The 22046-nt window shown below is 36.7% G+C and overlaps 1 protein-coding gene across 4 annotated transcripts in view; it reads left to right on the top strand.

The window, feature by feature from the left end:
- ATAD2B (ATPase family AAA domain containing 2B) overlaps positions 1–22046 on the top strand; it is an 82908-nt gene that overhangs the window by 20541 nt on the left and 40321 nt on the right. For all 4 annotated transcript variants that reach the window (XM_075497837.1, XM_075497835.1, XM_075497836.1 and 1 more), the window contains exons 5-16: positions 1446–1548; positions 2075–2183; positions 4326–4442; positions 5875–5950; positions 7768–7866; positions 9048–9159; positions 9882–9997; positions 10777–10951; positions 11736–11824; positions 12832–12991; positions 13955–14045; positions 19693–20004. In XM_075497837.1, coding sequence (XP_075353952.1) covers positions 1446–1548; positions 2075–2183; positions 4326–4442; positions 5875–5950; positions 7768–7866; positions 9048–9159; positions 9882–9997; positions 10777–10951; positions 11736–11824; positions 12832–12991; positions 13955–14045; positions 19693–20004 — 1559 coding nt within the window. The remainder of the gene's footprint in view (positions 1–1445; positions 1549–2074; positions 2184–4325; positions 4443–5874; positions 5951–7767; positions 7867–9047; positions 9160–9881; positions 9998–10776; positions 10952–11735; positions 11825–12831; positions 12992–13954; positions 14046–19692; positions 20005–22046) is intronic.

Below are 22046 nucleotides of genomic sequence, written 5' to 3' on the forward strand. Positions count from 1 at the left end.
TCTGTTGAATCTTTTATTAATTTAATTTTCTTTCTCAGTTTACTCAGTAACTGCTTGGTATCAGTTTATAAATTTATATTGAGTTACATTTATTTTTCTAGTTGCAGTTGAATCTCCCTCTCCTCATCAACAATAGGAAAAAGTCTACCATGAAGATTGTAATTTGATAAGATCATGGTACTGAAGTCTATATATGAACTTATACTGATAACAGTGTGTCCCATAATCATTGGAGGTTTTTAAGAACAGGTTAGACAAATGTGGCAGGAATGATTTAGGTATTGTGTAGTTTGTTCTTGCCTGGCAGAGCAGGTGGACTTTTCCAGGTCCTCTCCAACCCTATTTTCTTTGCTAGCGAACTGTAGCATGATTTTACTTGAAGTGGTTATGTCACACATCACAGATATTTTAGAAGGATTTTTGAAAATTGAGAGGGGTGCTCATAATGAAACTTGACTTTACTGACTTCTGTGACCAGAACTTCTGTTGACTTCTTTCTAGGCAGGATTTCAGCCCTTAGATTTACTTTTAAACAACTTGAAAGACAGGAAGTGAAAGTTTCTGCCTTCTTACAATTATTATACAATTACAGTAGAATTCCAGTGGAAATCTACTGTTAACTGCTGTACAGAGCAGTAACTAGGTATTCAAGACAGGTGGCCAAATAATTGTCTTGGCTTGGCAGGTACTCTGTTGTTTTCTTCCTTAGCAATGAAGCATCTTGGCCAAGGTTATTATTTAAACACCACTATTGTTTTGACAGCTGTTTACAAATGCTTCAGATAATGGAAATGTAGACTAATTAAATAGTAGGTGAGAAATAGTAGAGTAGTGAGCTCAAATAATGAATGATGACATTCTAGCTGTTACTGATTTAACATTTAAAAAAAAAAAAATCCTTTGTGTATTAGTGTCTTTCTGAGGCCAGGATAAGAAGCTGTAAAGCTTATGGGGTGGAGGCATTAATTGCTTTCCCAATATTATAATTATGTAGGTAAAAAGCTTTACTGTCTAATTCTGCAAACTTAATCTTATCTGACACCTAATCTAACTTCTAAGCAGTTACAAATGTATGTTACAATTTACACTGAGCAAAAAAAAAATTTAAAAATGTTTTTTAAAATGTTACAGCCTAATTTGAACCCCGAATTTTAATAGCATCAGCATTTCTTCTTTTGCATACTCCTTAGTTTATATTCTGTAGGTTCATCTTTCAGTTTTCTTTATTATGGTTGGTTTTGTAGTTAATTGATAGATTGGAGAAGCTATCCTAAAATTTTCAGATTTTAGTTCATTTGTATATTTAGTTGACTTGTAGACCTTGTAATAGCCATAAAGACCATAGAATTAGATATGTTCAGTTGTTGGATGCTGTGTGAAAGGTTCTGCATGTCTGCTGTTTTAAGACTGAATTTTTTTTGTGTTAACTGTTGCATATATTTTAGTACTGCCGAAGCTGTCCTACAGGAAATGGATAATATTAACATCAGGAGAAATAGGCGGTCTGGGGAAGTAGAACGGCTACGAATGTGGACAGACACAGAATTTGTAAGTGCAGGATGTCTCAGATCTCGAATAAAAGTAATACCAAGGGGGAGTGTGTTTTGTTTTTGCAATCTCCATACATTTGTCTGTAGCTCTGTCAAAAGGTTTCAGATCCTCTTCAGTGGATAACATTAAAAAAAATTTGATAAACTCAAATTCAGAAAAAAATTCACTGATATATACGAAATCATGTTTTCTTTATTGAGGAATTGACTTCCATGTTCTCATGAGGTACTGTGGTGGTTCTCCTTTGGTTTGAAGTGCACTCTGAAAAGAGGACCAGGGACTGTCATCTGCTTTGTTCCCTAAAACAGCTTGATACTGATGTTACACATGTATTAGATGGACTGGGAGAGTTGTTTTACCACCTATTAAATGAGACTGCTTTTGTAGTCTACCTGTGGAAGGCTTTGTTGGAAAAAGACTTGGGGGCTAGAGATTGTGTGGAGTGTTACTTACTGAGCTGTGGGCTAACACTGTGAGTGACAGGGGACAGTACTGATAGGAATGTATGTGAATTTTATTCCAGGAAAACATGGATATGTATTCTCGAGTGAAAAGAAGGAGGAAATCACTGAGGAGAAATAGCTATGGGATTCAGAACCACCATGAAGTGTCCACAGAAGGGGAAGAAGAAGGTATGGGTTGTAAAGAATTGTAAGGGTTTGTCTGAAACACTTATAAAACAAAGCTCTCCTCAAGAAAAGATAGCAATATCTTGCACTACAGAAAGTAATTTGGTTTTGGATCTGGATTTGGAGTTATTAAATAGACCAATTAACAAGAGTATTGCAAATAAGTACACACTGAAGGATTCCTCCTCTTTAGAAGGAGGAGAAGTTTTAGAGATGTCTACAAATAGTTTTCTTTAAACAAAAGCAAGTTTATCTGAAAAGAGCAGAACAAACCCTGGTTTCTAAATGTTTATATACTATGTTCCCTTAGTGCTGTTTTCCATAACATGAAGTAATTGGAGCTTTCCTTATGTTTGCAGAATCATAGAATCGTTTAGGTTGGAAAAGACCTTTAAGATCATCAAGTCCAATCATTAACCTAGCACTGCCAAGTCCACCGCTACACCATGTCCCTAAGTGCCACATGTGCACGGCTTTTAAATACCTCCAGGGATGGTGACTCAACCATTTCCCTGGGCAGCCTGTTCCAAAGCTTGATAACCCTTTCAATGAAGATATTTTTCCTAATATCCAATCTAAATCTCCCCTGGTGCAACTTGAGGCCATTTCTTGTTGTCCTATGGCTTGTTACTTGGGAGAAGAGACCAACACCCACCTTGCTACACCCTCCTTTCAGGTAGTTGTGGAGAGCAATAAGGTCTCCCCTGAGCCTTCTTTTCTCCAAGCTAAACAACCCCTGTTTCCTCAGCTGCTCCTCATCAGACTTGTGCTCTAGACCCTTCACCAGCTTCATTGCACTTCTCTGGACATGCTCCAGCACCTCAATGTCTCTCTTGTAGTGAGGGGCCCAAACTGAACACAGTATTCGAGGTGTGGCCTCACCAGTGCTGAGTACAGGGGGCAATCGCTTCCCTGCTTCTGCTGGCCACACTATTTCTGATACAAGCCAGGATGCTATTGGCCTCCTTGGCCACCTGGGTACGCTGCCAGCTCATATTGAGCTGGCTATTGACCAACACCCCCAGGTCCTTTTCTGCCTGGCAGCTTTCCAGCCACTCTTCCCCAAGCCTGTAGCGTTGCATGGGGTTGTTGTGACCCAACTGCAGGACCTTGCACTTGGCCTTGTTAAACCTCATACAATTGGCCTTGGCCTATCGATCCAGCCTGTCCAGGTCCCTCTGTAGATCCTTTGTAACAATCCTCTGTTGCAAGCCAGGATGTGATGCATGTAGTCCACAACTATACGTGTTCTAACTGACTCTCTATTTCTCATATAGTGGGTGGCAGTTACCAGAAAGAATGTGTAGTAGTCAGTTCTGCATCCTTCTTTGGGGAATGTATTAATTAAAGTCTCTGTTTTCTATCCATCCACTGAATTTTAGGCGGCTTGTAGATACACAACTGTATTTGAAATTCTACCTTCCTTTAAAAATTTGGGTGAAACTGGCCAGTGGATTCAAAAAGTATTGAGAAAGAAGGGATTATGGCTAACTTTGATGGCATGATCAATAGTATGCTTGGCTTCCTTAAGAAATCAGACTCAAACTTCAGGGACCATACAGGGTTCAGCACAGTGTGTCTCAATTTTGAACTGAAACTGCTGTAGGAGATATGGTCTGTCCCAATTAATAAGAATGCAGTCTTAATTCTGAGATCCATGGATGGAAATACTGATCCTGTTAATAGATGGACCTAGGTGGTACCTTTATACAGTGTGTTTATTTGCTTTGTGTAAAAATTATATTGTGAATCATAAACTTGTACTTTTCATGCTCTGTCAAATATCTGTTTTTCTGAGGCTCCTATGGGAAAAGAGTGAGAAGAAAGGCATTCTTAATTTGAAGGATAATTATTGAAGGAAAAAGATACTGGATAGTCAAGTGATATTTTAAGTACTTTACAACTAAAATTAATTTGACTATATTTATTTTTCTTTCTGTTGCTTTTCCAGAACCTTCTGTGGGAAACTAGAAGGAAGTTTGACAATGGTTTATCTCGGTCTTCAAATTTCCAGTGATTTGCCAATTAGTGTTAATTAATAGGAGGGGAATAATTCTCAGTGACCAGTAGAATGTTGATTTTTAGGATGAAGATAGCTCTGGCATCAAGTAGAAGTGTTCTGAAAATATTTTCCCTCCCCAACAGAGTCTCAGGAAGAAGATGGAGATATAGAAGTAGAAGAGGCCGAGGGAGAAGAAAATGATCGACCATATAATCTCAGACAGAGAAAAACTGTTGAAAGATACCAGGCCCCTCCAATAGGTGAGGACCTAGACAGTGCTCATGTAGTTCTGCTCTGCTGACCTCCAAGAATACCATGGGTGTGGGAAGGGAAAAGTTGGATGACTGCTTTGCACCCCTGACAGTGCTCCCATGCAGCATTAGTGACTTCCATCTTGCCTCTGTTTTTGTTCACCATGTGAATACGACTACTGAGACACAATCTATCAATTTGTCAGTGGTGGTGGCATTGCTAGTGCATGCTGCCTCATTGAACTTTGCAGGTACTGCCATGTGCTGGGTTCAGGGTTGGAGGTGAATGGGGTTTAGGTCAAGAAATAGTTGGCAGAAGATGAATTCAGAAAGCAGTCTAATAAATTAGATAATTACATAGAAAAAATAGTTAGTCTTATGCCCGATTCTCTTCTTGAGTGGTAAGCCCAATTCATAACTGTAGATAAATTGCATAGCAGCAGTTACAATGTTTTGCCTAGATGAGAAATTTAGAATAGAATAGCTCAGTTGGAAGGGACCTAAAACCATCGTCTAGTCCAACTGCCTGACCACGTCAGGGCTGACCAAAAGTTAAAGTGTGTTATTAAGGGCATTGTCCAAATGCCTCTTAAACACTGACAGGCTTGGGGCATCGACCACCTCTCTAGGAAGCCTGTTCCAGTGTTTGACCACCCTCTCGGTAAAGAAATGCTTCCTAATGTCCAGTCTAAATCTCCCCGATGCAGCTTTGAGCCATTCCTATGCGTCCTATCACTGGATCCCAGGGAGAAGAGATCAGCGCCTCCCTCTCCACTTCCCCTCCTCAGGAAGCTGTAGAGCGCCATGAGGTCACCCCTCAGCCTCCTTGTCTCCAACCTAGACAAACCCAGTGTCCTTAGCTGCTCCTCATAGGACATGCCTTCAGTGATCCATACAGGTTTCAGTGTAGTATCTCTTGATTTGGAACCTTTTAATACTCCTGTTTGAAATATGTATGTTGTGCATATTTGGTTTAGATTACAATGGTGTATGCAGTGTGCTGTATCTTAAGGCAACTTGGAAATTAAGACTGCGTGATAGAGAAATGCTGTGGTTTATTTGTTAGGAGAAATTTCAGGACGTCCCATGTTATCAGCTGTGCAGAGGTTTCTGTATGGAGTTTCATGTCCTGCAAAAAATACTGAAAATGCTAGTGCCCTGGATGAATTACATTCTGTGCCATGATAGCCATACCTGTGATGATTTGAGGAGGCTGAGGGTGGAATTCCCATGACTATATCAAGCCAAGTATGGTGATAGTGAAATAAAGCATAAGAGGTTTTATTTCCCTCCACCCCCCCCAGTTCTTTTCTTAATTTGAGCTTGTGGAGAAACCAGTGACAACATTATTGGTAAAGCAGTAATCTAACACTTTTGCGCTGCATTTACATTATTATTCTTTTGTAATTGATGTTACAAACCTGTAACTTCTCTTACTCAGTGCCAGCTCATCAAAAAAAGAGGGAAAATACACTGTTTGATATTCACAGATCTCCTGCAAGAAGAAGCCATATCAGGTAAATGTCAGTCTTTTGGTATGTACTTGTTTGCTTTCCCTCAGTACATTTCTATTAACTTTAGAATTTCAAAACATTCTTGAGTGAATTGTACAGTTCATTCACATATGTGCGTGGGTCTTGAATTGTATCTTAGGTTCAGATCCTGATCAGCATACAAAAATGAATTTCATAGCACTTCATAATACCAGTAGAAGCTTTGTGATAAACAGAATGGAAACAGGTGTGCTGCAAGTACTGGAAAGAGAGTTGTGCATTGCACACTCTAGCTTTTTCTGAAAGGGCGTATATTTAGTGTTTAAATCCAAAGCAGCAGTTTAGCAACTATCCCCTTTCTATTCTACAAAAATAAACAAGTCAAGGTAATGTTTTTTGTTTTCTTCCAGTTCAAATTTCATCCGAGTAATATTATCAGTTTAATGAAATATTTACCAAGCATCATTTTTGACTCTTACCTTTTCTGTCAAAGAAGTCCGGAATACACCAAGGTTCCAAGGTGTCTTGGAAACTGTCGATAGGCTTTGTTTAACAAAATAGATGAGATCAGAGCTTAATAAATTTTTTAAAAAATAACTTACTAAAAACTTCAAAAAGATAAATCTGTCCATTAACAGAATCCAAGTAAGTGAATGCTAGTCTCAGCTGAAGCTCTTGTCGTCTTATTGCTCAATTTAATGGCATAGTGAAAATATGAAAAGTAAATAAAATAATAGCAGAATCTTGTGATTCTACAGTTTCTTTGTCATATAAATAAAAACATTTAATTTTGAAGAACATTTTTTTCTTAAAGTGCATTTGACATTTTATTGGGTAATGTCAGGACTTGTACTTGCTAGTAAGATATAAAGAGTGTGAAAGCTATTATTGCTCCAGTTTTAGCATGCTCATTGCTCCACTCTCATTTTATCCCTTCTTGTCAGGACACTGTCATAAAAATTTTTCCTAATTGCATGATATTCCCTTTGATATATTTTTAAATGTATCTAATTTTTGATCATCGAACAGTAAAACTGATTGACCATGTTATCCTTTGGCAAAAAAACAGCTAGTCAGTGCATTATCAAGTTCATACAAATGATGCAGCTCACTACATTCACTAAAAATACATTAATTTTTACTAGTAGCCAACTTCTTCATGCAAAAGAAGTGCTGACTTTTTTCAAACTGAACACCTTTTTGTACAGAAGATGTAATGTACATTTTCTACTATTTCTGAAATACTCAGTTTTCTGAAATACTATCATACTAAAATAAGAAATGGGTCATGCAGACTTTGAATAGTAATTTTACTTCGATTCAGACAGAAATTAAACTACAGTACAAGTATTTTGTGAAACTGTTCTGCTGTTTGGAATTAATGACGTCATAAAAAGAGACCATATACTTTAGGAAGTATGGAATTTTTTCAAAGACTATTTAACTGAGTAAGGAGATATTGATTACTCTGTTATGTTGGAGGTGGCTGAAGTAGTTGGAAGCTTTCCGAAGTACAGTTGCTGTCTGATGAACTTCAGTAGCTTATTGATTGAATACTCAATCACACTTGCTGAGGTAACATGGACAGGACGACATATCTTATGGGGATTTATGGTTTTAGTACTGTTCATGTTGAAATCAGATAGCCCGGTGACAGTAAAAGATGTTGTTCCCCTCCCAGATTATTTTGATGCTTACTTAATAAAACTAAGATTTGCATGCATCTTGAACCTGAACGGTACTGTACTTGCTGTTTCAATTTTGTTTTTATAAAAGAATAAAAATATGCCATTCTGCTTCTAAAAGGACTGAGTTTTATGTTTATTTTGCCACTTCAATAGGAGAAAGAAGCATGCCATTCACAGCAGTGATACCACCTCTTCAGATGAAGAACGTTTTGAAAGAAGAAAATCTAAAAGCATGGCCAGAGCAAGAAATAGGTATCAAAACATCCTGGGTCTTTAGGAGGGTTTTATTTTTATTATTCAGAAGAAAACAAGCAGAGCTATTCTATAATGTTCTGTCAGTTCTGCAGACTTTTTTGATTCTGCCTGTGATTACCTGCAGACACAGTGTAAGGAGATTGCTGGTTATATATTAACATAGATTTTGAAGTCTTATGAGTGGATAATTAACAATAGTGATAAAAAGATGGAAAGATAAGAGTATCTTTGATTCAGTTGAGTTATAAGACAAACAACTTCTGTCGGTTAAAATGGACTTTTATTCTTGGTGGTACTTGGTCCCTGTTAGTTCAGTTATACTCTCAATACTAGCTGTTATTCTTCTCTCTTCCTCTTGTGTAATAACATGTGCATTCTACACACCCAACACATACTTTTTTGACCTTACATTTATTCACCAGTTATCTAAAAGTGGAAGATCTATAAGGTGTATCGGTAAATTTACTTACTGCCGCAGATACATTAGTTGGAAAACGGAACAGAAAAAGGAGTGTTTCCTTATCTTTCTTTTTCCGTCTCTTCCTGTCTGCCGCACTATTCCTTTTTCCAACCTGAGGAATTCCAAAGATGTACAACTACCAAAAGCATAGTTCCAAGTGTAACTTGTATCTTACTGGTACCTTTCTTCCTCCCTTTAACTGTGTATTTGACCTCATGTAATATCTGTGTAGGGGCTTAAAGCTTCTTTGTATACACTAAGAAGCTGGAACAGCTGGATTTGAGTTATGGCTGATCTTCAAGAAATATTTTTATTTCCTTTCTTTGGACTTGAACTATATTTTTTAAAATTTGTTTTCCTTGTACTGTTAATCCTTTTCTTACCATACTGAACTTACGGAATTCATCCCTGCCAGTGGAGAGCGTCCTGTTCTTTTGGTCAATGTTGTTTCTTCTGTGTTTAATCAAAATAGTCTGTCCAGCCTAGTTCTCCACATTGAAATATCTGTACAGAAGCATAAAACTATGTTTAAGGAACTTCCAGACATGCAAGAATAATTACCACAATAAAAAGGTTAGTTTTGATTACCTTATCAATCCAGGAAAGTCGTCTCTTTAGGTAGTAGAAGGCATTTAATCTCTTGTTTTTTCCCATTCCAGCAAAATGATCAAAACAGAACAATATTTATTTGGTGGGGGTTTTTTTTGTTGTTGAACAGGTGCCTGCCTTTAAACTTTAGAGCAGAAGACTTAGCTAGTGGAATTCTGCGAGAACGTGTGAAAGTTGGGGCAAGTTTGGCTGATGTTGACCCTATGATTGTTGATAAATCGGTAGGTTTTGTTAGAACTCTTTATTTTCCTTCCCCCAATTATGCATAAGCAGAATTCACCACAGTCTCTCATTAGGGTTGAAGGAAATTCATAATAAGCTCACTGATCTTTTTTGATTTCTTCCAAAGCTGTTGTCTGTTTATTCCTTTGGGCTACAAAGCACTTGCTTTTGGCCTGTAGGTAATCAACAGGCTGCATACATATTGTAAATAAGCCAAGATATCGATTGCCCAACTATATTTATTTGTTTGCAGTCAGTTTGTGATTACTTGTAATAGTAGAAACTGGGATATGCTGAGCAATGTAGAAAACAGAAGTACTGACCACCCGGGTTAGTTAACTCGGTGCTAGCCATGTGGGTCCTGTGCCTATTCAGAAACAATGATGCACATTAGCTTATGATGTGTGTTGTGCAGAAGTATGTTGACTATATTGATGTTATGCTGTGCCTGAGCTTAAAAATGCCCTCAGATTTAGGCTGGATCTCTGTAGATGTCCAGGCATCCCTGGCACAGTTAACTTGTGAACCAGATAAACCTCATGTGGGCAACCAAGAGTTGACTTTCTCAACATTTTTTTACACTTTCCAGATTCAGGAAATTCCTGTTGATCAATGCAATGTTGTTTGTAATTTGTTTTCAAATATGTTATTTTATAAGTAAAGGTACTTTTGTGGAAAGCTGTTACAATATATGCTTTGTATACTTTGTTTTTTTTCTAAGGTGCGTTTTGATAGTATAGGGGGATTGAGCCATCATATCCTTGCACTTAAGGAAATGGTAGTGTTTCCTCTTCTCTATCCAGAAATATTTGAAAAATTCAAAATTCAGCCACCAAGGTAGGTGTATTTACTCTTATTGTTGTATTTTTATTTTATTAAGGTCTGAAGAATGCTTCACTTGAAAACACATAGGAGATTGATTCTTTCCCTGAAGTGTTTACAGTTGAAATAGACTTACATGTTTGCTACCCCACTTGTCTATCAGAATGTAATAAGCGGGATGAAGAGTGACAAAAATCTAGTTTATTTTTCTTGTGGTATGATGGTAAACTTTGTGATTTGGTCAAAGAAAGAATTCTCAAGTGTTCTATAAGTAGTGCCTTGCCCTTTTTTCCATTATGTTATCAAAGTTTTACTAAATCAAGCTAAAAGCTGATGTTTCTTTTATAGAAGTAATCTCAATAATGTTATATTATGGTTTTGATATTTATTAATCAGGCATCTTGATGTGTGATTTAAATGGGTACACATAATCTAAGTAAAGTGAAAATTTGGGGGTATTTTTGTCACTTAAAGGAAGTATGTCTCTCCAAAGAAGTGACAAAAACTGACTCAAGTATTACCTAAGATTTAATATTTGAGGAGGTATTTAACTAGTTTAAAACAGTTCTTTGGGAGCTTAATATGCCTTTGATTAATGTTCTCTACAAAGCAAAGATTTACTGATTTGGAAGCATAAAACAGATTTTATGAAGTCATGTTGAATATACTAAATAATAATACTAGAACTTAAGTCTTTCTTCTCCGGGCTCCCTGTCTTCATGATAAAATTTGACTTGGAGTTTTTCAGGAGACGTAAAATAAGTTTGTGACTGTGTTGATCCATTTATCTTCAGGGGCTGTTTATTCTATGGTCCTCCTGGAACAGGTAAAACCTTGGTAGCTAGAGCTCTAGCTAATGAATGCAGTCAAGGAGACAAAAAGGTGGCTTTCTTTATGAGGAAAGGAGCAGACTGTCTCAGTAAGTGGGTTGGTGAATCTGAACGTCAGCTTCGACTCCTTTTTGATCAGGTTAGAAAAAAATACATATTTTTCATATAATTTCTCTGTATGTTGGGGTTTTTTTGTGTTCTAGGCAGCCAAAATCATTTGCATTTGAAACTAAATACCTGTGAGTTTCCATAGATCGGGCAGGATTTGTCCAAATTACATATTTAGATGAAGAAATAGAGGAATGCTGAGAACAGCTTCTCTTGCTCTGAAAACTGAGAGGAAGAAGTCTCTCAACTTGACCACTAATGAAGCAGACAAAGTAGTTTGAGTGAAAATTGATAAAAATATTTAAATAGGGAAGTTTGAATTTGGCTGTCGTGTTCAAGGTACATAGAGGAGGCTGCAGGATTGCATCTGCTGTGTGTATATTTTAGTATCCTTATTTGGCTTGGAAAATGATGGACAGAAGAGAGCGTCATAAAGCAGTGAAATGTAGTTGCTCAAGCAAAAGCTCTTTTCAGACACAGATGTCTAAACAAACAGGTTGTGAGCACATAAGATACTGTTTTCTGTAACTGAGTACAAGGTGTCTCAGTTTGTCTTGAATCTCTCCAACACACAGTAAAACTAATACACTGGTGCCATCTTGCTTATTAAAAGGAAAATGCAGTCTTTTTTGCTTTGTATGAAACGACTGTAGTCGAAAATTCAGTTTTATTTTCAGTCTGTACACTTTTTAACAAAGGTGTCTCAATGTATTTTAGTTTAGCATGTTAATGGTTTGTAATAAAAACAAACTGGTTTCTATGTTGATGAATAAATTATGAATTAACAGTGAATTCAATTTTTTTTTGCATACCAGGCATACTTGATGAGACCCTCTATAATCTTTTTCGATGAAATAGATGGTTTGGCTCCAGTTCGTTCTAGTAGACAAGATCAGATTCACAGGTAATATTTCTCATATGCTACCATTATCTTTGCATATACTACATTATCTTGGTAAACTCTTAAGTTTAGTTTTACTCAGTTCCCAAGAAAGGTTTTGCTTTTGCTTAAGCCCACTTACACTAGAAAGGACATCTTGTTGAGGGTTTTTGGTGTTGAAAATAATCTTCTCAGTTCTTCAAACAGACTGTAATTTGCTGGGAATCAGGCTGTAGTGGAGATTACCCTTCAGCCACATTATTAACATCAAGATTTCCACAGCCTTCCCTTTGGTTGCTGGTTTTGTACTGTAACCAGGTTGTCTGTTACCAGCCCAACAGAATAAACTGTTGAAAAAAAATTTTATTCTAAAATGATGAATTGCAGTGTTCTATGAATGAACGGGACAGCCCTGCCCTTTTGATTCTGGATGGAGTGATGTGCAAGCTTATTGTGACTTGTTATTGTGTCATTTTTTTTTAAAACTTTTTTTCATAACAGTTTACTGCTGGCTGAAATTTCTCCCAGCTCAGTTTTGCTGCACTTTTTATGGCAATGCACTTGTATCTTTCATTTTATAGGTGGTGGCATTTGTGTGTACATCTTCCTCCACTCAACTGAGGGGGACAGGAGGGAAATTTTGGGGCCAGCAGACTAGTAGGTTATGGGAACATGTGGCTTTGTCTTGATGGACCTTTCTTCTGCCTGGTGTTACAGTTGCTCTAAACAGGATGATGCATACACTGTTAATGGATGAGAACTTTTCAGAGCTGCAATAAGTGGCTTCCTGAGTTCACATTCCCCAAAACTTTTAAAGGAGGAAGTTTGAATTTGATGTAATCCTTACTGAAGTCATAATAATAAGTATAATACAGATTACAGCAAAATGTTCCTTCTTGCTTTGAGACTTGAAACAGTTATGCAGCTGTTTTTTTTAACTTAGCTTTTTTTCTTTGAAATTATGAATGTTGAAAAAGTAAAAATTCTTGCAGTGTTCCCTATACATTCTTTTTTTGAAAACTCTCTTTTAGCTCTATAGTGTCTACTCTTCTTGCCCTCATGGACGGACTGGATAATAGAGGTGAAATAGTTGTAATTGGTGCTACAAACAGACTGGATTCTATAGATCCTGCACTCAGGAGACCTGGTCGCTTTGACAGGGAATTTCTTTTCAACTTGCCTGATCAAAAGGTAAAACTTACAAAGGAGATTTATTAATAAACATTTCTAGTATATTAAACATTTGAATGCCTGGCAACCAAGCTTATGAAATAAAAAATACGCATTTTTACTTGTAAGAATGTCTAATTTTGGGAAGACATTTTTAGTAAAAACACACTGTATACGTAAAGTTGTATTGAACTTCAGATCTTCAGACTATAGTTAAAACTAAACAGAGAGGTAAATTGTTCTCATTAAACTGAGTTGCTTATCTAACAACTGTGGTTTTGTGTGGATTTGTATAGTAAGCCCTAACTATTGGGGTTTTGGAAGTTATGGTAAGGGAAAATAGCTTTATTATCATGTGGACTGCTAAGCACATAAAAATTGTACATGCAAAGCCAGAAGTTATTATATTGGCAACAGGAACATTTCAGTTCCTTGTTCTAGACTTCTATAAACTCAGCCATAATATTTCATGAATTTATACTTAAAATTAAATTTACTTTGCATATTGATACGTGTATTTGGATTCTATAGAATTTTAAAATGAAATAGTTTTGGAATTCATGTGTATGTACTATGGTACTAAAGAATAAATTAATTGGTGAGGCATTTGACAGTAGAAGCTGTTAATCATAGGTGCAGCAATTAAAAATTAAATCATAAAATTATGATAATTCCTAATAGAACATGAGTTTTGATCAGTTCATGCATAATAATGTTGTTGATTAAACAGCAATTAGAATGTGTAACTGGTATACTGAAAAAATTACTGCTTATATATGAAATTAAAAAAGAAGGGAAAACCTTTGCTCTTGAGAGACTTTTGAGTGCTAAGTTCTATTTTATGGGTCTCAGTGACATGTCAAAAAAAGGTAAAATAACTATATTCACATGAATAAATATTTTTGTCTAAAATATGACATGGATTTGGCTTGCTAATTTTGATATCTTTTTTTTTTTCTCTCTTATTTTTTTTTTTCACATCAGGCACGAAAGCACATTTTACAAATTCATACCAGGGATTGGAACCCCAAATTGTCAGATCCTTTCTTAGGAGAACTAGCTGAAAAATGTGTTGGTGAGTGTTATGATGTTAGTACTTTTACTATAGATGCTTTCTCTTCTGTGTAAAACTTTGAAAGTATGTTAAATGTATCAGGATATTTTTTTATTTTTACCTTTCTAAACTTCTGTACTTTCAACAACATTCTTTTTTTGTAATAACGAAATATGCTTCTGTCTTACTAAAACACGAAAGGAGTAGGTAGTAGTCGTTTGAAAATACAATCGTGTTTCCTTTCTGTAACATCACTGTCCTTATATAGGATGCATACCCTCAAAGAGAAGCAAAATGAAGTGGGAATTGGAGTCTTTAGGTAGATTTCCCATTAAAATAGTATATTACAGAAGAGATAGGGAGACTTGGGGTTTTTCTCTGTCTACTTATGGAGGGAAAAAAAAATCAGTACCTTTTTTTTTGTGGGTTTATTTTTTTATTTTTTTATTTTTATTTTTACTGACTGGCATGCTCTCCTCTGACAGCAATCCACCAAACTAACCAGCCTTTCTAAAGATGAATTTTTTTCCAGATTGCTAGCACAGAACAACCCTGAAGTGTAGATATTGGGGGGGGGGGGAAAGCACCACACCATGAGTACATTAAATATACCTTTGGAGTGCCCAAAGACCTGCTGTACTGAATGGAGGATGGTTGTTCAAGATAAACCTGCTGCTTAAAAGCTAATCTGAAATAAACCCAAATATTTTTATAGTGAATTTAACAGACGAAATGACCCTTAAACACACACCACAACCTCTCCTCAACAATTTGTCATGCAAAGATACATCCTCTGTCAGTCATCTGCTTGGACAAGCACTGAAGTTCTCAGAAAAAGGACAGTCTCAGATATCTGTGCATTGGAATCCATCATCAGAGAAATAAGAACTTTAAATTGAACATCAGTCCATTCAGTCAGCTACAGTACATCCGAATTATCCTCTTCATCCACAGGGACATCTATCATCGAAGCAGCATCCCTCCGCTTTTGATGCACAAAGACCTCAACATCTTCTGGTGAGGAGAAAACATAACTATCCAGCAAACTGCAGTTTAAGCTTTGCCGGGTATAAGACAGCATGTGCCAAACCCATTTCATGTAAATTCTGCTTGATTTGTGCAAAGACGTGGTGCTGCTTAGTGGGAGAGAGGGGAATAGATGGGATAAAACCCAGTTGTTTCTTTGAAAATTCACCATATTTTTGCATTGAGAACACAATTACGTATTTTAAAATTTCAGACAACAGGGAAAGCCGTTTGTAGGTTTGATTGGAAGACGTTCTTTGTGCTCAGTAAAACCTGTCAGTTCTGTGGAAAAGTCAGCTAACAAAAAGAAATACCCTTTTCTGTTTTCTTTGGCTTTCCTACTGTCCAACTACTGTGCACTTGATTGTCTCCATTCTGTATCTTGGAATTTAAATGTTTCCATATATCCAAGATTAAAACCTTTTGACTATTACAAGGACTTTTTAAAACAGCTGAAGTAAGACTGGCTTATCTTCTTCATCTTGAGATTGCCTCATCATTTCTATAAGTGAAATCTGCAGCAACTAATTATTTAAACAGACTTTCCAGATTCTTTGTGGCCATTGCAAATTGGACTCATTGGCACACTTGTCACATTGATACGGTATATGCTGGTCTGCTGTTTCCTTTTGTGTGCAGGTTTTCTTTAAAAACAAACAAACACCCCCCACCCCCAAACAACACCCCCTCTTCCCCAAGTAAAAGCTGCCTAGACTCAACAGGCTTTTTGCACAGCATGGTTTATACCTCTCTCCAGTTCAGCAAACTTGGCAACATTTAACTACAAGTGTATGGATCCCAATGAAGAAAACTGCTGAAACGCTACCAAAGTAAATGACTTTGGGGAAGCACGTGTATGTTCAACTCAGAACTTTCTAAGATCCAGGGGTGTAATTATAAAGAAATTAGAAAGGAAAAGCCTCAGGACTTGCAAAAAATAGGTTATTTCCTGAGGGTTGATTTTTGTCCCAGGTGTTATGGATTACATACCTTTTAGGAGATTTCTATGCATGTGAGAATTAAATCACCCACTTCACTGAATGGCTGTGTGACTGCAATGTGTGTGAGGCAAAGTGAAGCAGCTTGGGGAGAGCATGGAATTGCTCAGAAGACCACACACTGATGTCTTATTAGTACCTTCCATAAACACAAGTAATTATTATGTTTTTTCCCCTTACTGGAGATGGGCCCCAGATATCCCGAACTTTATAAATCCTTTCTTATCTCTTGTGCTTACTACATTGTTCTGAATGATAACTTTCTGTAGGTAGAGAGACCGTTGCCTATTAACTCAGTCTTGTAGGAAACAAAACATATTAGCAACTGAAAAAGTGTGAATTCCTCCATCTGTCATCTTGCAGATGAATCTTTTTACAATGTAATAAGGGTTATTTAAATAATGTTAAATAGAATTGTAAAGAAGCAAACCATCATGCTCAAGATGCTTGTTAAAAATACTCTTATTCCGTGCTTATTATTGCAGGAGCATTTTGTGGCAAAATGGTATCTTGTTAGATTTTTCTTTCCCATCCTAATGTAATGATGAAGGGGGAAGTTTTGGCATTAGTGTTCACGTTTTTCACAATTTTTTAAAATAACATAGTAGTTATTTTTCATTTCTGTCATCATGCTGAGTTGTTCGCTAACTCCCTTTCCCTGCAGTCAATTTTAGGAGTTATAGGGAGTTGCATGACATAAATTGGAAGAAGTGGTCAAGATTGTTCACCTTAATGTTTCACCCAGTTCAGTAGCAGTTTGTTGTAGGTTTTTGGGGTGGATATTAGACAGAAGAAATTTTAAAGAGGACATAATTTCTGCACAGTAGAGGTGGAAGAGTATGGCTTTAAAACTTCAGTGATCAAAGTGCATTCTTTGGAAATCTACGTGGGAATCCACTTGTTTGCTGTCCTGCTCTTTGAAAGTTGTACTTTGCAAATGTTTAGCAGAGTGTTGTGATGATGGGTAGAACAAAGTGGGCTACTTGACAAGAATACTTGTGTTATGCTAAGTTAAGGTGTGCCAGTACATTTTGCCTGCCAAATCCTTTGTGAGATGCTTCAAAAATGGAAGCAAATGCACTGAACCGTGGTTTTATATTATAGTATCAATTTGGGCAAAAATAAATTCAGGTTATTTACTGTTGGCATGATACATTTTATTTTGCTTTGACAATACTTTACTCATGTTTTTTTTCCTCTTAATCAGTGTGCATTTACTTCTTAGAAATAAAATGCTTTTTAGTGGTTCACAAGGTACAGGATTTTTGCAGTTTTCCTGTCACTGAAATGGATGTACAGTATGCACAAGAGAGTCCCTCAAAAAGAGACACCAATTATTAGTCTTCAAATGTAATTGCTCCTGAGAAATGAAAAGTAGAAATGGAGACTAATTGTGTATCTGATCACCTGAGAATTTAATTTTAAAAATAGGCTACAGGCTATTATTTCCTAATTTTTGCAATTCTTTGGAGATGTACAAGCGGTGATTAAAATGACTGTTAGAAAGTGATATTACAGCATTTATTAATAGAAAAATTGGAAAAGATATAGCTCCTGAGCTGCCGAATCTTTTGTCATGAAGATACTAAACTAGTTTTTAAGGTGACAGGCATTCGGGGTGCTATATATCTTTACCACATCTTTGATTTAAGCTTTGGTTTAGTGCCCCCCCCCAAATTTTTGTTTAATCCAGTATGCTTGTTAGATGAGAAGTGGACCAATTTAAATGGGAATGTGATACCTGGTACTGAAAGAACAAAACAGATTTTTGAGGAAAAGCCTTGGTTTTGATTTCTCTGCACCTGTAGCTACTGTTTAATTGGTTGACATGGTTGATTGGAGTGTGCCTGCATGATTTTGATTTCATGATGGGGGTTAATTAAAAAAACCAAACAAACATAACCTTAGTGCTGAAAATAATTAGTTGCCTATTGATTAATATAATGGATTTGAACATTTTTCAAATGTCATGTATATTTATTTCAAGGTAACTTGTGAATTTGGATTGCTACATACTTTTTAGTTAACAGTCACAGTGTGTGCTCATCAAGTTTACACAATTATAGCTACTAACCTTTTTATAAAATTGGAAAGCTTAGTTTAAAAGTTACAGAAGGAATCTGATATTTATGGTGATCTTCCATCAGAGGTGGTGTTTTGTTTTTTAAAAATTATTTTCAAGTATATATGAGAAACTCAGGTGGAATTTGAAGTCTCAGCTGAATTAAGTCATCTTTATAGCTGAAAAGTTGGTGTCTTTTATTATTATCCCCCAAATTTCTCTGTCTGAAAGATGGGGATGGAAAATTGTCTATCTTCTGTATTAATTGCTTCCTTTTTTATTTTTCAACACTGTGTATGGGATCAGCTTTGTTCCTTGTTGCTGTATGGATCTTGTAAAAATATGTGTGCCAGCAACACTGAAAGAACATCAGAGGATAAAGAGAGAGAAAAAAGGCAGGCTTCAGTTTTGGGACTTGGCGCTGCCAAAAGACCAATACAAAAATAGAGTAGAAGTAGTGCAAATGGTGTAGGACCTGGCAGGGAGGAGGAAGTCTGGTTAAAAAAAAGTTGATGGAGAATAATTTAACTAAAGAATTGATTAATTAGCTTCTGTAAACATTTCGTTGTAACTCTATGAACTTTTATGTGCAATACCTCAGTGCAACACGTTTCCCTATAGTGACTATAATTCTCTAAAAGAGTTTTCCCACTGGAATAATGTTTTACGTTTTTTGAAAGATGGAGCTATGGTGCTACAAAATACAGTGGCATATTAATGTGTCTTGCTGAGAGATACGGAAAAATTTGAAATCTAATTTCTAGCTCTGGGGAAAACCCCCAAACCATTAGTACTGCAAAAGACACAGAGGTATTAAGTCTCTCAGTATTTCATAATTATCAGATCTGTGTTTTTCAGTAATGATGATTAAGCAATTATAGGTAGCCACCTGTAGATATTTATGAAGCTAGGCTAAATTAAAATTCTAATGCTTTTTAATAGTTTTTTCTACTCTTTCGATTATATCAGTAAAATAATGAAACTCTAAAAAGTCTGAAACATTTTTCTTGATAGTAAAAGTTCACATTTTTCCAAGAGTCTACAGTATGCTTTTTTAACAGGGTATTTAATCTCTTCCATATTCTACTCATGAAACATTTTTCTTTATACTGCTCATTTTCTCAGTCTGTAAAAGTTTAAAGTCAGTGATGTTCATCCAGTATAACAAAATTACTTTGCTATTAAAAAATATATTCATGTAGAGATATTAAAGTAAAAAGGAGGAGAGGGGCTAGCCTGTTAAAATTGCACACATACTTCAGACAATATTAAGGAAAAAGAAAGAGCGATGACAGACCTATAACCCTGGGCTGAAAATACACTATATATCACACTATATAGTGAGAACATAGGTCATTTTAACCTCAACGTGGAATTCATTTCTTACTATATTTCAATATACCTGTACATAATTTTTTTGTACAGAACACCGTCACTGGATTATGACCTGATATGTTTCGGCAGATGCTTTGTGGACCTTGACAATTAAGTATTACTGATTGTTTTTAGCTTTAGGCATGTTTGAAATATTCTTAGCACAGCAATGCTATTTCATGGATATTTTTGTTTTTGTGTGCACTAGGGTACTGTGGAGCTGACATAAAAGCACTTTGCACTGAGGCTGCCTTGATTGCCCTGAGACGACGCTATCCCCAGATTTATGTGAGCAGTCAGAAACTACAGCTTGATGTTTCTTCAGTAGTTCTCAGCGCGCAGGATTTTTATCATGCAATGCAGAATATTGTGCCTGCTTCCCAACGTGCCGTGACATCTTCAGGACATGCGTTATCTCCTGTGATCAGACCACTGTTGGAACGTACCTTCACTAACCTTCTTGAGGTTTTACACAAAGTGTTTCCTCATGCTGAATTTAGCCAGGGTGACAAAAGTGAAGGTATGTGGCTTGGAGGTGGTTTTTGGGTTTTTTTGTTTTTTTGTTTTTTTTTTTTTTTTTTCCAAATGATGTTTCAATTCGGAAAGATTTCAACTGGCTTTCTGGTATTGCTGGCCTTAAACATGATGAGTATTTGGTTCAGTGTTGTTAGTACATAAACACAATTTGCTTGGATGTTGTTTAATTATTTTTGCTGATTCCAAGGCGCTGTGGAATTTAATAAACTGACCTATATAGACCAAGATCCCATAGGAGTGAGTGTCATCTGAAAAAAGGAGAACCCCCAAGTAATTTGCAGTCTAAATATGAGAAATTATGGGGCATAATCAGATGGTGGAACAAAAGAAAATAGTGAGGTAATGTTGCTCAGTGTGTTAGGACCTGAAATTGGTGCTCTTCTCCTAAGTGTCAGTTAGCTGTCCCCAATCTTTCGCTTGTTGATGGTGCAGAAGCAGGCTGCAAAGGAGTGCTATGGGGAGCTCGCAGCTCAGCAGGTGAGACTGTGGTTAGCTGAGATACCTGAGCCTATGTAATGGTCATCTACTGGTTAACGAGAAAGTCCTGGGGCTTCCCTCCCCTTGAACTGGCCTGATGCACTCCTGATCCTCTGAGTTGATTCTGCTGACTTAGCAAGTGGAGAACTATTTGCTGTTTTGTTAGCTTTTTGCCAAATTAGTGAGTAAAATCAACTCGCTAAGGGGTCAGATGTATGCCGGAACCCTGCTGCAATGGGAGCAATGTGAGTGCATTGAGGAAGCAGGGAATAAGAAGGAATGCGACTGACTGTTTTGACTGGCAGTGAGTCAATAGGTTCTGGGTTTTTTTACCCAGCTGTTCTGAGACATACTTTAATAGTTACCCTCGTCATTTCTTGGAAGTTAAATGTTGAGCAAGATACCTTGGTTTTGATACCTACTTATTCTGGCATACTATTTTCTACTGTTCTTATCTGGGATCACCCCCTGCCCCCCCCATGTAAACAGTACTCGTGGTTGTGTGTGATTAACTTGAAAACAGCCCAGCCATAAAGCAAATCTGTGACAGCCATGGCTTTCTTTTCATCCCTATTCCAGAGCATGCTTTCAGACTGCAGCCCAGGCAGCTTAAGCTGATCCTTGTGCTGGCTGCTGCAGTTCCTCCAGCCCAGCTGTGCATTTTTGCTCTATCCCTTGCACTTACTTTAGTACGTCAGACCCTTTGTTAAACCATTTTAGCCAGCAAACTCATCCAAAAATGATCTATATTTGTTGGGTTAGTTTTCTGCTGACTGTGGGATAGCTGGAGGTTTTAACAAGTGTTGGAGTTGGCACGAGATGGGGCCTTGGAGCGTGTGGTGGTGGGTAGGGGGAAGTGAGCTGGTTTGCAGCTGCAGTTAGATCGTATTAGGCTCCCTCGATTGTATTAGGTTCTTGTAACTAAAGTTGTTTAAGATGCTTAAGTCTCTTTGTATACTGTTAACCTGTTGGTAATGCCCAACTTAGAGATTGTCAGTATTGCTGAAGAATTGAATCAGGTGTCTCTGTGTCTGTTGTAAAGTTCTAGTCCAGAATATTTTCTTTTGTTACACTCTTTACATTCCTATTTATTTGTGTCCATTAGTGCTAACAAAGTGAGTTTGGAAGCACTCATTGAGTTAAATAGTTTTACTATAGATAATTCTGCCGCTATGGTTACTCTTAAATGTTTGTAGATAATTGATTTTGAAGATATAAGAACTAAGGTTTCTTTTGAAGTTTATTCTGTACCTTAGTTTTTCTTCTTACCTCTTAAACCCAAGAAAATATTGAATAATAAGCTTAATCTGTGTTAAAACAGCAAAATCCACTTTCATGTACAATGATTTTAAATGTAAATGTAGATGACACTAGGGCATCAGTTTTCTTGAATTCAGAGCCAGGTATATGGCAGACATTTACTGGCGTACTTAAAATCTGCAAATCTAGTTTTCTACGTGTCTTTGCAGTTCACTAGTGATTCCTGTTTCTCGTAATTCAGTGACTCAGGTGCTCAAGCGATGTCACAGAATGATGCTTGGGATTAAA

This window comes from Mycteria americana, chromosome 3 (assembly GCF_035582795.1).
Source record: "Mycteria americana isolate JAX WOST 10 ecotype Jacksonville Zoo and Gardens chromosome 3, USCA_MyAme_1.0, whole genome shotgun sequence".
Lineage (NCBI taxonomy): Eukaryota > Metazoa > Chordata > Aves > Ciconiiformes > Ciconiidae > Mycteria > Mycteria americana.